This window comes from Sipha flava, unplaced genomic scaffold (assembly GCF_003268045.1).
Source record: "Sipha flava isolate LNK unplaced genomic scaffold, YSA_version1 38_pilon_pilon, whole genome shotgun sequence".
Taxonomy (NCBI): domain Eukaryota; kingdom Metazoa; phylum Arthropoda; class Insecta; order Hemiptera; family Aphididae; genus Sipha; species Sipha flava.
In genome coordinates, this window is record NW_020273099.1 from 2,215,685 (window position 1) to 2,231,783 (window position 16,099).

A 16,099-nucleotide genomic window follows, 5' to 3' on the forward strand; every position below is an offset into this window, starting at 1 on the left:
AAAAAAATTTAAATTTCCTAAATATCGTTCAATTTTGGCACCAGGTATATAAGTCATTGGTGTTATGTCCACACCATATCTATCTTTTGGAGCAGCATGTGTAGATAGTCTATTTGGCCTAGGTGCTCGTTCAAATTTTCTAACTTTTCTTTCTCCATGACTTAATGAAACATCTTCTAACTTAAAAATAAGTTCTTCTGTTTTCTGCTCAAAATCTTTTAAGGGTAATTGTCTTCTTCTCAAAATTTGTTTTGCAGTTGTTTTATCAGATTCGCCTAAGCCCAAAGCCATACCAACTATTGATATTTGGAGTTCATCAGGCTCTGGAATATCAATTTTGAATGATAATTTTCCCAATCCACATGGTGTCATCCTTCTTAACTTAAAAAACAATCCTTGTAGCATACGCTGAAGTTGTTTATCAAAATTTCCATTAGTGTAATGCGCTTTAGATCTCCAAACTTGAGTAAACATTTGAAGATTACACACGGGTTCCATAGGAAAAACTTCTGAACCAGCTCCCGGAAGAACATCAGTATTAGATAGCAAAAATGATCCTGGAGGAGTTGGCTCTAACAATTGAGTAACTACATCTAAATCTTCTGCGTCGTCCATTTCTAGAATACAAGTGTCTCTATTCCCATAGCTCAAATTAATATCAGGTAAAGGTTTTCCTGAACTACTGTAAGATATATTTTCAGATTCGACTTCTTTTTGAACAAGATGATAGTGTTGTCTATTATTAACCACAGCATCATTCAGTAACTTTTGGGCACGTAAAACTTGTTGTTGATCTGGATGAGCCCAAGATTTGCCAGCTTTTACTAATGGTAATGGTGGTTCAGGCAAGCAAGTAATGTACATAGCTGTCCCAGTAGCATGTAAAGAAACAACTCTTTCACCAAGACAAACTTGAATCTAAGAAAATAGTAGCTGTTAAGAAATAGTGAATCATCAACTAAATATTATTAATAATAAAAATAATATTAATATTATTACTTATTAACTAATGAAATATATTGTTATTTTATTTATTTACTTTCAGTCCAAAAATAGCATTCATTCCTTTCACCCTTAATTTATTCAATAATTGACTATGTAGTTCATACTCGAGAAATGGCAAACCATCAGATATTTCTTTAGCATTCATTTCTCCCTTGAGCTCTCGTTTATTGCGACAAACAAAAGTTTGTAATAGTGTTCCAGTACCTCTAATAGTTAGTTTTTCCATAGGTTCCAATGAAGATAAAAGTATATGTGGTACTTTGTACCGTCTATAAATACATTTTATTATAATATATCAAATAACAATTAAAAAAAATTTGAAATTTTGTTTGATTTAATTTCTTACTTGCAAGTAGAACAATACTTCATGTTCATAGAAAATGGTACACTGTGATCATTATATGGTATATGACAAATAGAACATGGAGATGAATCTAATTTTTCATGACTACTACTTATGGAGTGTTTATGACTTCTACTATTACATGACTAAAAACAAATTTTAAGTGTTACTAATTGCACATAATAATTAAGGAACAGCATAATAATACATTTATTATAAATTATTATATTTATACCTAAAAATTAAAAGAAGACATTTTTCACTGAATGTTTTATAATTGTTTTTACGTTTTATGATGAATACATTTATTTTATACATTATAAGTGTGAAAAAAATTCCAAATATAAACAAAACACTTTAAAATATAAACAATAATTTTAGATTTGTACTGCAAGATTTTAAAAAATAAAACATGATATATATTAAAATTCTAAAGATGAAAGAATATAATATTAATTATAAATAAATATATATATATTTGAAAATTAAATATTGATACTCACAAATGTACTTGCAGTAGAAGGTTCTGGTATATCTGCAAGAGGTGTATTAGAATAAATTCCAGAAAAATATCCACCGGAATTTACTGGTGATATAAGGTTTACAACGGCAGCTGTTCCTGAAGCACTCAATACGCAAACATCATCACTAAAATGTTAATAATAAATCAAAATATAAAATAATATAACTACAAAATGGAGATGGATCAAATTCAAAATTGAAGAAATGTATCAAGCCACATCATTTTATAATAAATTAATAAAAAAACACTTATAAAAAATATATTATAACATGTAAAATATACTAATTCTATACTCTTACAAATTATAAGTTTTAAAAATACTAAAAATGATAATAGTATAGAAATAATAGTAGTAATAATGTTACATAAATACCATATTGCAGTATTTTCTGAATAGCCCAAAATTACATTGCAAGATAAAGCTCTTGCATGTGATCTCATTTCAAGCCTTAATTCACTCCACCACGAATCTCTACTTTCTGGTTCTTCCATGTTTGACATTCGTTCAAGTAATTTAACTGATTTAGCATTTACCATACCACCTAAACATTTAATTTATGATATTACTTATATATTTTTATAGATAAATGATACCTTGCTAGTTATTAATTTAAAAAACAATAAAACTAACCTAAATGTACAATAAAACCAGGAGGATATTTGGTCATTGTAAGAAAAGGATATTCCATAGCGTCCAAAGTATCTTTACTTAAAATTGATCGGTGAAACATAGTATGTCCATGTGTTCGATGAGAACTTACTGTTGAACTTCCACTTCCTGTCAAACTGTTACCTAAAAAATATATATTAAGTATATATAATTTTTATAAAATGCAATGAATTAAACATTATTGTTAACATTTCAAAATAGACCATAGCATATTATAAAATTATCAATCTACATTATTTTTAAATAAACATTTACATAAAAATTATTATATGTTTAACCAATAATTTAGCATACTTATAGAATTATTTACTATTAATTTAATACATATTTTTTCGTGTACAAGTAAAATGACTTAAAATTAGTCATAGATATACCAACTTCCATTTGTTTTCAAGATCAGGAAAAATATAATGTCTACATCAATCAATGCTAAGTTTAATACATTTTTTTTTTATAATAATAATAAAAATTTATAATAATTTTAAAATAATTAGTAAAAAAAGACAACTTTATTGAAAATTTTATGAATGTTAAGATTGAATTTATATATTAATTTAACTATAATCTAATTACAAATTAAAGTTTATAATCATACAATTTCTAATTAATAAACAAAACAGATCCATATAAATAGCTTAAATATGGAAAAAACAAAGCTTTGAACCTAGATATATATTACCTTTTGGTGCATTATTGATTTCAGAGTCTGATGACCTTCGGTGCATTGAAATGTTTGTGACTTTGCCAGGTGACTCGGCTGTTTCAGCATTCCTGTCATCACAGTTAAAAGCATGCGAAGAACACTCGGATGCAGTTATATTATCAGAGAAAACAGGACAAACATTTTCTTCGAGTTTTATTAAACTAGGTTCTTTGTTAATTATAGATTCTACATCAGGATTAGAAGTCATTGGCAAAGGCGACGTGTTGTGTACAATTGTACTCTGTGAATTACTAAAACTACTAGAGTTATAAGGTGACACACTTCTCGACATACATATATCTGTTAGACTGTGAAAACTTGGTTTAATGTTACTTAAGTAAACAATTTTAGAAATTGGAGGTGTAATGGGTCTGTCTGTAGATACTATTCTTGATAATGGAGGAGTATATGGCTCTTGATAAAAAGATTCTGAATTTGTGCTTACAATATCAATTGAATCTGAATCTACAGAGTCTGAGGAGTCTGAATAATATGTTGGATTATCAGATACACAAGGAGATAAATTCCTTACATTAAGTTTTGATACCTCAAACCCAAAAGCCACATCTGAATCTCCTGTTGAATCAGAAGCTGAATTTAATGAACTCGAGGACGGTAAATTTAAACTAGGTATACCTTTTTCCTTATTTTTTAACTCCCGATCATCATGGTTAAACAAATATTCTAATGATAATTTTGAGCAATTTGTATCAACACTAGGTTGTCTTAATAGCTGTCTTCTAGAATGGTAAGGCTGTATTTCTTCAGACTCTGAATGTAAATCAAATGATGAATTGAAGTCCAAAGTAGCTTGGGCCAAGAATGCTAAAGCTGAATTGCATGTATTATAATTTCTATCATGATCAGATGATGAACTAGCAGATTCAATTGAGGCAGAGTACATTTGTTTTTTTTTATATTTTTGATAAGAATTTTGAAAAGTAATAGCCTTTAAAAATCGATTTTGTCTTTTTAATTTTGATGTACGCATATCTTCTTGATCGAACAAACTTTTCATACTGGATAATTCAGCAAAATCTACAGTATTTGATTTTAGAAGGTGTGGAGACATTTTACGGATAGAATAAGATTTTTTATTTTTATTAATAATTGAAATAGTATGGTTAATATCATTAGTTTGTATAAATGAGTTAGAAAAATCCAAACTTCAAACAGTAAAAACCAAAATAGAATAATTAATATTTTTTTGAAAGTATTTACTTACTAAATAATATTATACTTGAGCTGTTATACAATATTCTTCATAAACTGATTTAAATTTTATCAGTAATTTTATACTTTTAAAATATATATAATAAATAACTTTATCTGATTAAATATTTAATTGCAATTATTCACTTATTATTTTTCAAATAAAATTATTTCATGATAATATATAATATTATAATATAGCTTTTCTAAATTTACAATGATACTTTGATTTATATAAAATAATAATACATCTATTTAATTTTATTTTTATGGTATGATAAAAATATACAAAATCTGTAAAATGGTTTTTACTATGTTCATTACTGATATTTCAGACTTTCTAAATATTCTTATTATTCAAATTTTAAATATTTTTTTTAATATTTGTCATAAATATTTAATGAAATAGTCTTTTCAACTACATATATTTTATTCCTGAGAGTAAATACAACGAGAATTACTTACCACTATTGACAAAAAATAAAATTAAACAATTTTTTACAATTGGTTATAGGACTTTTATATACAGAGGATAAATAAAATATCACTAAGTACATGATGATTTTTTAAGTTTAAATTCAAAATAAATACCTATTAATAATCCTAATTAAGATAAATATTTAACTTAAACTTATTTCATATAATATATTAATGTATTATAAATGAAAAAACTTAATGTTTATTACCAAGCCTATGAAAAAAAAATATTTATATTTAAATTATTTTTAATTTAAATATTAATTAAAATATATTAAGTTTATAGAATTATGCTTAAATTAATTTAAGTAATGAGTAAAAATATTTGATAGAATAAAATTATATTTTAATATTAAAAAAACAATGAAATTTTTAAATAAAATAATAATTTAAAATAATCTACTTACTCATCGATTGTTGGCTGTAAATTTAAATTTACTGATGGTAATGTTAAATGTCGCACTAATGTAACAGCGGTTCCAATTCCACGAACAACAATGCCAGATTCACCTTCCAAATCAAAATATTGGTTATATCTAATAAAAAATAAATAGTAAAACAATTATTTTTATAAGATATAATGGTATTAATGTATAGTTATTTAAGCATATATTTGTTAGAGTAACTAGGCTTCATAAGATTTGCAAAATAGTCCTCTAAATGGAAAAAATTTAAATTAATGTTAACAATATCTCTCTCATATAATTTTCTTCCTTAGAAAACCTAACCATCAAAGTTTTTCAGTCAATTTCTCTTTGAAAAAACCTTCTCCACCATAATACATAGCAAATCTCAAACTTCTCAACTTAAGAATCGAAATAGTTTCAATGACTGCTATAAACTACTATAAAAATGTCATAATAAATTAAATAACTACACAAATCCACTAGTCTCGATATTAATTAACAAATCCTTATTTGAAAATCTCCATCATTGATTAAAAAGACAATGAAAATCTAAATTTCCTGAATCCTGACTATATTATTACCTTTTATCTTTGTCAGAGAATTCCCATACTGCTGGGTTATTTTCCTTATGTACTCTATATTTGTTTTCTTTTATATTCTCAAATGTATTTATTTTAAGTTACTAGGCTAAATTAATCCATATATATATATTATATAAAATATATATATATATATAAAATAAAATTACTAACCCAATAACTGCATTAGCTCCAAGCTCTAAAACTTTCAAACCAATACGTCTTTGTACTTCATTAGAAAGTTTTAAGAATATGGTTTGACGTGCCTCATTAGTAGCACGAGGAGTACGTATTTTATCCAACCATTGATATTCTGGATCATCTTCAACTACTAACTCTTCTACAAAACCATGCACCCATTCTGTATGTGCTGTTATTCCTGCCCCAGCTGTAAAACATAAAAATAAATATTTATAAAGACATTTAAAAATGTACAATACTTGAATTATTTTATACATACAATAAAAAAACTGAATTCCACATGAAGACTGACGAAATCTATTAAAATCTGAGAATAGTTCTACTTTTATAATGATATGTACTTCACCTCGAATTCCATGCATTGTATCAAAAACGGGAAACCATCCAGACACCACGGATCCCCCTAAAAATACAACATTGTTATTGTACTAAAATTTTAAAAGAACTAGTAATTTTTACCTGTAGTTTGACTCTGATTCGAAATCAAAGTATCAGTTTGTTGACCTGATAATTGTACAACTGTTGGCTGTGGTAATAGTAATGGATTTAAATTAAAGTATACTTTTCCAATTGCATCATTGGCTGAGTATGTATCATGATCCATAATTCTAATTTGAAGAGGTTCATCTTGAAGTTCTGTATCATCCAACTAATTTTATAAATAAATATATAAATAGTAATTTATTATGAATTAAAAATGCATTAAGTATTTTTAATAAATAAAAGCTTACTTCAAATTTATACCAATCAGAATTCCACTGAGGATTTAATGATTTTCTACAAACATCGGTCTTGTATGTTGTACTTCCGAGTTTCACTTCAACATAAGCATCAGTTGTATCACTAGATCGGTCCATGACTGGCAAATTTCGACCAGCCAATACACGTACTTTAACTTTTCCCGGCATCTTTTAAGTTCTAGTTATAACATATTACTGATGACATAAACAGAAGTTACTTAATTAGTGATTTCATTAAAAGTATTTGAATAAAAAACTGTAGAATTACAAAAATTATAATTTAATCATATGAGTATAAACAATAAATATGTTTAACACAACAATATATAATGTGAAGTACCCAATACAATTAAATTAAATAGCTTTATAACAAAACAATTCTGAAGAATTATTGAATGAAAACTACAATTTAGATTTCTGTAAGTATTTGTTTGTCCAAATGACTTGTTCAAACACAATATAAAATTAATAACAATAAAATAAAAATTATATTTCACATAATAATAAATAAAGTTAACTGATATTTAAATTATTATGTTTAGATTCAAGATTCACCTGTTTAATATTAAAACATGTACTACGTATTTAGTATTAGGATATGAAAAAAATAAAACTTAATACATATTTTATTTCAAGCTATACTTGATGACAATATCCATAAATGTAATTTTTAATAGTACACTAAATAATAAGTAAGATTTTTTATTTTATATTTCATAGTTATTTTACTATAAATATTAATACAATATCAAGTTATACATCATTTATAACGTTACATACCATATAATTAAGGTCATTTATCAATATAAATAAGTTTTAAAATATTGAACAAGTAATTACATCAGATTAACAGCACATTACATTGAAAATGTCAACAGTTTGTAGTAATTAATAAGAAACGTAGCTATGTATGAACGTAGTTTGAACTAAAAATACAAAATTGAACCGGTTGAACTTTAAATTAAAAATTGATATGAGATAACAGAGTAAACATATGTTTTTCATGATATAAAAACTATTATATCATGATATTTTTTAACTGCTTCACTACTCAAGTACTATAAAAATAAATATTATAACATCTAATGTACGAACTAAAATAATAATTCTTAGCAATTATCAGAGACCAAAATTACCAAATGTCTGTGATATGGATTAGTCTATTCTGTGTTAGAAATTACTATACGTTAAGGTATATATTAAAAGTAGTATGGCATGAACCTCCTGATTCTATGTATTGTAGTAAAAATGAGACCTCTGATTACTTTACTAGATTCCCAATTGAAAAGAATGAGTTAATTTATAATATTTAAAAACAAAATTTATAGAGGCTTTGGTCAAGTGGCATGATTAACGCTTTATCAAAAATTTGGAATATTTCTAGTTTACGGGATACTCAAAAATTTGGCTTAATCATATTTTGGGTAAAAAAAACGATGGTAAAATTAGAATTTGGCGCAAGAACTTAGTTTTGAAGTTATAGTTAATTAAAGTTTATAACTTTATACTAAAACTCTTAAATATTAATTTTTTATCAAAAGGAGCGCTTAAAAGCACTCCGCAATGGTAGGAGTTTATTAATATACATATATATAGGTAGCCGAGTTCGATCCCCGTATAGATGATTAAAAATCCAGCACTTTTTTTAACGTTAATTTTTTTACTGGTTTGATCTCTTATCGTAATAAAAATTGTTTGCATTTTTTTTCGAAAAATCGGAACTTTAATTTTAAAAATTTTAGGACTTAGCTCGTTACACATGCCGGCTCCACTCACAAACTTGAGTGTCACTGCGTGGTACTTTTCAGGGGGATGGGGCTTCGCCCCAAGAGGAATTGTAGTCTAAACCTAACTTAGTTTTTGTACAAACCTTGATACTGTTGTAAATGGGATTATGCTCTGAATGTGAACCTAAAACCTCGCTACGCGAGTAAAACCCTGAATCGTCATTTAAATTGTTTATACTTGTTTTGTATTTTTTCTTGCGCATTCTAATATCTAGTGTTGTGATACGGACCATAGGTACTGATATAACCTTATTATAAAATAATTATTATACCGATTACAAAAAAAAGTTGAAAAAAATGTAAAGAATATTTTCCCTACTATGGTAATTTTGATTACTAACCTAACTTTAATGGTGGTCCCGCGTTACCAATTGGACCATGACGTCAGTAAATTAATTATTGAAAAATAAATTATTTAATCAAAATAATTAAACTTCAATAGGCTGTTACTTCCAAAATAATTGTTTGCGCCAATTTTCGTTTGCACTATTGTTTTCAGCGTTAAAAAATACATAATTTGACATAAAAAATCCGAAATTTTGGGTGTCCCGTAAAGTAGAAATATACCCAAAAATTAACCTATTGAAAATATTGGAATATTTATCTTTAAATAAATATTCCTAAACCGATTCTGACATATGAAGTATGAAATAAATAAATTATTATTATTTTAACAACATTTTATTTTTGACAACATTTTATGGATTCCTTAATACGTCCTTTTTCTAAATTATATGAAAGTGTATGAGACTGTATTATCTTTTTCTTCGATTAAAAATTGATTTGAATAATGAATAATAATTTATCATTTTATGTATAAAAAAATTAAAAATTAGATTTCAAGTTTTACAATTGTCGTAAAAAGATTTTTTACTATCGATATGTTATTGTAATACATATTATTTAATATGTATTGAAGAATTAATAAAACCTTCATTGTTTATAAAAAATTGTCAAATTAACGTAATTTTCTGTTTAATGAATATTGAATGTGTCATTTAATATTGTTTTCACGATTAACAATATTTTGTTTTTTATTTAAGGAATACTTGGATTTAAAATATATCCATGTATATTTACCACAGAACACGCGTTCTATAAAATAGATTATGCGACAGGTACTCCGTTACACTTTAGTTCATCCATAAATATTATGAATGTAAAACGTTGGGCATCACTGGATGGTTAAAATTTCAAGAATATTTACGATCTACACCTCAATCTTAAGAAATATTTTCTAGTAAAACTTTATATTGTATTATTATTAATATACAATGCCCACTTATTTTGTATAACTTTCGTAAGCTAAAAATATAATACCTATACGATATTATAATTAATGTACCTATTAGGTTTTTATAGCAATAGTGCTGTAGAATTAATTTTTTTAATTACCAAATATAATTATAAACATATTTATTTTTATGTATTTAAGAATATAAAGTAATAATATATAAATGGGATATGACATATGTACATATGGTAGTCCACACTCTTAATTCAAGAACTCGTATAATGTCGTTATAAACTTCATACTAATGACGGACCTAATATATAATCCGGGAGAATACATATTTCTCTTTTTCCATTTACAGTTACATTATTATATTTAATTTCCGTACCTAAGTTTAATCATGATGATACTCGTGTTTTAATGTTCAATACTTCAAGAGTCTCGTTTTACGCTTGAAGTTACGTATTATACGATTATTACATTTGTCCATTAGACATAATCATTCTGTGAATAGGTTAGCATCCTATTAGTTCTTCTTCCAATTTTAAGCTCGTGTCAACACCCTAAAGTGTAAAAAATTGTTGACCGTACTTATTCAAATAATTTTTTCAAAAATGGTTAAGGCAGTTTGTGTTTTGAATGGCGAAAATGTTAAGGGCACCATTTTTTTTTCACAAAATGTAAGTATTATGTTTTTTACAATATAAATATTGATAATTAGTAGTTTCATTTATAAGTTTAATAATTTATATTTAGGATGATAAAGCTCCTGTTGAAGTAACTGGTGAAATAACTGGTTTATCAAAAGGCCTTCATGGATTTCATATCCATGAATATGGTGACAACACTAATGGTAAGCTGAAGAAAAATGTTTGTGCAAAAATTCAACAAAGTGTCAAAATGTGTGGTAAAAGCATTTTAACTTGGCATAGGTATCATGTTGCATTGTATTTGGGTCTCCTTTAATAAATCTTAATATTTTTCTATTTTGTATTCTGTTTATTTGTAAAATTTCGACAATGATGTATACATCTATTTTATCGAACACTTATTTATATATTTTTTGTTTTTTTTTTTTATACTAAAAAAAAGTATAAAATATTATAAATAGCCTAGTTTAAAGTTTTGTTAACTTGAAATTCATTACTCAAACAGCTTTAATCAATTATATAAATCTTAAAGAAAAGGTGTTCGGTATAGTAGATTTATTCCTTAATTTAATCATAGACAGAAATTCAAATGGAAATATAAAATGTAAGTTATAAAAATTAATGTTCGTGTATAATTAATCTTATCTGTTATATCCTATAAGTAAATTATTTGTTTATATTGTAATATTGCTCGTGACCATTGTAATATCACCTTTGACCATTTAACCTCATTAAATATGTTTTTGTATTAATTAGGAATTCATGTGTATTGTGTTTGATAGAGAAAATATCCTAGCATGCCTTTAAATCCATAATATTATAAAATGATTGCCAAATGATCATTATAACTAAATTATATAATTCATATAAATATCATTCATAATAAAAAAAATAAAATAATGAAATTCAAAAATGTTAACAAAACTAAAATACAGTTGTAATAAACTGATAACCAACTCAAAAAAAAAAATATTTGATGAATCTAAAATGTAATTTGAGTTACCTATGTTTTAATAATTGTTATTTAACTGTAAAGTAAAATACATATTAGACAAATCTATACTCATAGATTGAGTCTGGTAGTTGTTCAAGTTGTTAACTAAAATGTGGTTGCTTTATTCGTAAGATACTACGAGCTTACCTGCATGCAAACTAGTGTTAGGCTTCCCAATATGCTAAAGAATGAACTTTTACTGTGCATAATCAGTCATTCTATCTTGATTGATTCAATTTTAATGCTATTTTATTAATTTTGTACTTCATACAATTTTAACACAATTTTTTTTGCTCTATTTTATTTAAAAGTAGTGTATATAAATAACAGGTACATATTATATTATGTCAATTTTAGGGTGCATGAGTTCAGGTCCACATTTTAATCCTTTTGGAAAAACTCATGGAGCTCCTACTGATGAAGTAAGACATGTTGGTGACTTGGGTAATATTGAATCTGCTGGTTCATCAGTAACAACAGTTAATATCAGTGATTCAGTGATTTCGCTCACAGGACCTCTCAGCATTATAGGTCGTACTTTAGTGGTAAATAATTTTATATTTTACTAACATAAATCTCCATTCATGAAAATAAATCATACTTTTTTTGTTGGTTTTAATTTTCCAAAAATCATTATTTCAAATTATAAATATTTAAAATTTATTTTTAAACTATAGAAACATATACTAGTCAAGCAATTGCTTGTAATAATGTTTACATTATTTTTAGCAATGATTACATTTTTATATTCTATTAAGATTCTATTTTATTTCAGTTTTATCGATTAAATTTCATCAAAATAACTATAAATTTAAAAATATAACTAGATTTTATATGAAAACCAATATTAATTACTGAGACTTGAAGTAAATGCTAACTAAAAAACTGTTAGGTTAATCATGTAATTTATTTGTATTTTGAATAGGTGATGCTCAATTACAATTATTAAAATGATTGCATCTAATAAAGTTTAAAACTAATTTTATAGTTTGCATTTTATTTAGTTATGTATTTTCATCAAAAAATTTATATTATTTATCATTATTATTATCCATTATTGTTCATTATGATATATAACCATTTATGATAAATATAAATGTTATAGGTACATGCTGACCAAGATGATTTAGGCAAAGGAGGTCATGAATTAAGTGCATCTACAGGAAATGCTGGAGCCAGAATTGCTTGTGGGGTTATTGGGATTACAAAATAAATCATATAATTTTAGAATATTATATTAAATGTATTTGATAGGTGGCAAAAATCATATTATATTTAAATTAAAAAATCGAGGAAATTATATATTAATAATTGTAGAGAATTTTGTTTCAACATACCTCCCTGGTTTTATTATTTCTAAATTCTATTAATTTATTTTACCTTTAGTAATCATTTTCATTATTTACCTAGACAGCTAGAACAAAAATTGTATGGAATGTTGCAAATTATTAATTTAAGTGTATTTGATTAAAGGTATTATTGTTATTAAACTGTAGTTAATTATTTTTGATCGATTTTCATATTTTAATATACATTTAATTAGTCAATTAACCAAAAGTTCATAACTAGGTATAGGACAGGGTTCAGCAACCATGTCTTAAGCTCCTTTTATACAGTAACCTTAATACTTGACAGTCACAACAGTCACTTTCAAAGATCTACTACCATGTAAATATGTACTGCCTCACTTAACTGTTGGCTGTCGAACTATCAAGCTTGGCTAGGTAGTTGATCGTGTTTCATAAATAGGATCAAAAACTTCTAGTAGAAATCTACTGATGGTATATTTTGGAACTCTATATAATTACTGTAGATACACAAGTGAATCACTTATAACTAAAAATCTACAAGTAACTTGCAATTTTAACTTTGGTAGAAGATCATTTCTCATTGTTGTATTCTGATTTTGGATGTTTTTATGAACCTATGACAAATAATATAATATATATTCTAATACATACTAAAAACTGCTGAAAATAATATTTCTCTTATCATTGAACACAACTTCTTAAGACATGATTTTTAAAAAAACTGTGATGTTAATAATTAAACAAATTAACAAATATTGCACATTATCACGGTCACTGTATTATCGCTTGTCTTCGTATATAATTCTACGACGGTATCAGCATAACAGTTCTGTTATTGTGTAAATGGACCTTATAGCTTATAATTTGACCTCTTTGAGTCTTAAAGTTAAAACTTTAGTTTCTTTATATTTAAAAGTCGTACGTTTGACAAAAAAGTTAGACTAATTTTTCCTATTGTTTAAATATAAGATGTACCATAGAATTAAAATTTTTTGTAATGGTAGAAGTCTAGGAATAAGATTAGTATTTGATACAATGGTATGGCTACAAAAAAAATTATTGAAAATTTAATAAAAATGTATTGAGGAAAAAGTGACGTATTTAAATACAAAGGGTGCCTCTCTACCTATAGCAAAAATTGTAGGTGATTTGAGTGAGTAATTGGAAAAACAATGTGAATAATTTAATTAATAATAATACTCAATGGAGTTTTCAGAAAAGTGATATTTACAAAATTATGTTCTTTTAAACAATAATATAATATGCTTTTAAGGATTATTCTATTTTTGTTTAAAATTATTGTAATAGAACATAACATTTAAATTTATACTTATATTTACTCATAACTTATTTTAAATGTTTAATTTTAAAGCCCGTACGGATTTAAGTTTTGGCTAATAACAAAAGAAAGAAAATAAAATAAAACTAAAGTGTGCAATTTTAAAAAAAAAAGAGAAAATATATTTAATATTATTGTCGACATACACTCTTTCGCAGTTCAGTATCAACTCACACCGGGTCGTGCTATACCCACGTAAACATTAATTATTAAGCTTCAAAATCATTTATTTGGCTTTTTACATTTCTGTTTAAAATTAAATATAATTTTATTTTATTACATAAATACAAATTAACTCTTAAATTCTGATTCTCTTTCAATATGGTAAAATTATTTTTCTTTACTAAAAATTTCCATGGAGGATAGCTTTTAAAGGAGTAAAATTTGTAGTTTCACTTTAAATTAAATATAGTTATATAAATTATTCAATCATTAACAATTATTTTTTGAACGTTGATTTTATGTAAAACTATGTTTTCTTTTTCTAGGTTTTAATTGGTACATGTAAAAATCAAAAATTGACTTGAAAAATATAAATTTATATTCAACAGTATTTTTAGTGTAATTTAATAATTTAAAAAGTAAAGAACCCAATAGTTGGTTAAAATTCAAAACAATGAATTTAACATTTTCAATAACTACGATACATAAGTGGTAGAACTTATCACTTTCATTCAATATTATTAATATGATTGATAATTTGTATTCTAGGTATGTACAAAATATTTAATATATTTAGTTTTTTTTTTTTATTTCATATAGGAATAATATTGTCATTATAAACTAGAATGAATCCACTAACTTCTTTAAAATATCTCTGAACTAATGATAAGAAAATTACTTATCCCAGGAAATTGTTTAAATTTTCTTAAAAAATATACACCTATACATAAATTGATTTGATTAATTTCAAATTTAAGATTAATATGGTTTATTCTGGCAATTCAAGAGTAAAAATTATTTATACCTTCAATACTGTAATTGCAACAATTTACAACTTAGAAAACCAATCACCTTAAATCTATAAAACCAAATGGCTTATAAATATTATGGTTATGTATATGTTGTGATATAACTGCTACTTAATAAATTATTACCTAAAAAGCTAAAAAATAAATAAATAAAATACAAATGTAATACAAATATTATATTACTCAAAATCAAAGGATTAGATAATATACATACAAATTAATGTTTACTGATTATAACTAATTAAATATGAAATTGTATTATTTAAGGTATTTAAATTAATTATAATTGATCTTGATTATTATAATACAATATAAGTTAATTATTTTAATTTTATTTCAATATTAATATTAGGTTTTTAAATAACTGCACAGGTACTTTTTTCTCTGAATGGATTAGCTTTCTGCGATGAAAAGCCAATCATTAAGCAATCCTCCATTTCCCGTTCTCGGATATACTTAATAATATCTTGTATTGCTTGTGAAACGGGTATACGCTTCACAGCTGCTTCTCTTCGAAGCTGTTCTGTAATTTGCCGCTGCTGTTGCAGGTTGGAGATCATCATGTCCATGACTGCAGTATCGGATAGGCCTATTTTCGATGGGTGTGGTCACACTTGTTACAAACCAAAAAACAAGTCCACAATAAGGACTTGAAGTAAATTTAAATGGATAAATATAATCTTTTAAGTTGTTGGTAATTAATTGATTATTACGTTACGAAATACGTGTAGAAATATTATAAATATGTAAAATTAACTCAAAATTTTTAATAATAAAATCAGATAATGACAATTCACAATCAACAATTCTTATCAATTATCTTATCTAGTTATTTATTATGTAAAATTTTACAGTGGAACCACAGATATGTATATCTGTGAGTGGAACAGTGCCTTCGACCATATAATATTGGTTTGTATTGTCGAAGAACAGTGCCATAGACATATGTCTATGA

General features: G+C 25.3%; 3 protein-coding genes across 3 annotated transcripts in view; 1 reads left to right on the plus strand and 2 right to left on the minus strand.

Annotated features, from left to right (window-relative positions):
* Positions 1–7,812, minus strand: part of LOC112688375 (C2 domain-containing protein 5) — a 15,532-nt gene extending 7,720 nt beyond the window's left edge. The window contains exons 1-13 of the mRNA XM_025561539.1: positions 7,640–7,812; positions 6,851–7,054; positions 6,579–6,768; positions 6,379–6,522; positions 6,093–6,306; positions 5,341–5,469; positions 3,221–4,410; positions 2,503–2,664; positions 2,245–2,413; positions 1,852–1,996; positions 1,352–1,494; positions 1,040–1,274; positions 294–918 (exon numbers count right to left, since the gene is read on the minus strand). Coding sequence (XP_025417324.1) covers positions 294–918; positions 1,040–1,274; positions 1,352–1,494; positions 1,852–1,996; positions 2,245–2,413; positions 2,503–2,664; positions 3,221–4,410; positions 5,341–5,469; positions 6,093–6,306; positions 6,379–6,522; positions 6,579–6,768; positions 6,851–7,027 — 3,523 coding nt within the window. The 5' untranslated portion in view covers positions 7,028–7,054; positions 7,640–7,812. The remainder of the gene's footprint in view (positions 1–293; positions 919–1,039; positions 1,275–1,351; positions 1,495–1,851; positions 1,997–2,244; positions 2,414–2,502; positions 2,665–3,220; positions 4,411–5,340; positions 5,470–6,092; positions 6,307–6,378; positions 6,523–6,578; positions 6,769–6,850; positions 7,055–7,639) is intronic.
* Positions 7,813–10,237: 2,425 nt separating this feature from the next.
* LOC112688428 (superoxide dismutase [Cu-Zn]-like) lies at positions 10,238–12,860 on the plus strand. The gene is made up of 4 exons (XM_025561597.1): positions 10,238–10,560; positions 10,637–10,733; positions 11,882–12,069; positions 12,630–12,860. Exons 1-4 carry the CDS (start codon positions 10,495–10,497, stop codon positions 12,735–12,737), a joined length of 459 nt encoding a protein of 152 aa, XP_025417382.1. The 5' UTR covers positions 10,238–10,494; the 3' UTR covers positions 12,738–12,860.
* Positions 12,861–15,478: 2,618 nt separating this feature from the next.
* On the minus strand, positions 15,479–15,897 carry LOC112688393 (guanine nucleotide-binding protein subunit gamma-1-like). The gene has a single exon (XM_025561557.1). It carries the CDS (start codon positions 15,711–15,713, stop codon positions 15,501–15,503), a length of 213 nt encoding a protein of 70 aa, XP_025417342.1. The 5' UTR covers positions 15,714–15,897; the 3' UTR covers positions 15,479–15,500.
* Between the last annotated feature and the right edge of the window lie 202 nt (positions 15,898–16,099).

Coding starts and splice junctions, on each gene's coding strand:
- LOC112688428 (XM_025561597.1), top strand. CDS start 10,495: ATGGTTAAGGCAGTTTGTGTTTTGAATGGCGAAAATGTTAAGGGCACC. Junction 10,734..11,881: donor ATATGGTGACAACACTAATG/GTAAGCTGAAGA, acceptor TGTCAATTTTAG/GGTGCATGAGTTCAGGTCCA. Junction 12,070..12,629: donor TTATAGGTCGTACTTTAGTG/GTAAATAATTTT, acceptor TAAATGTTATAG/GTACATGCTGACCAAGATGA.
- LOC112688393 (XM_025561557.1), bottom strand. CDS start 15,713: ATGGACATGATGATCTCCAACCTGCAACAGCAGCGGCAAATTACAGAA.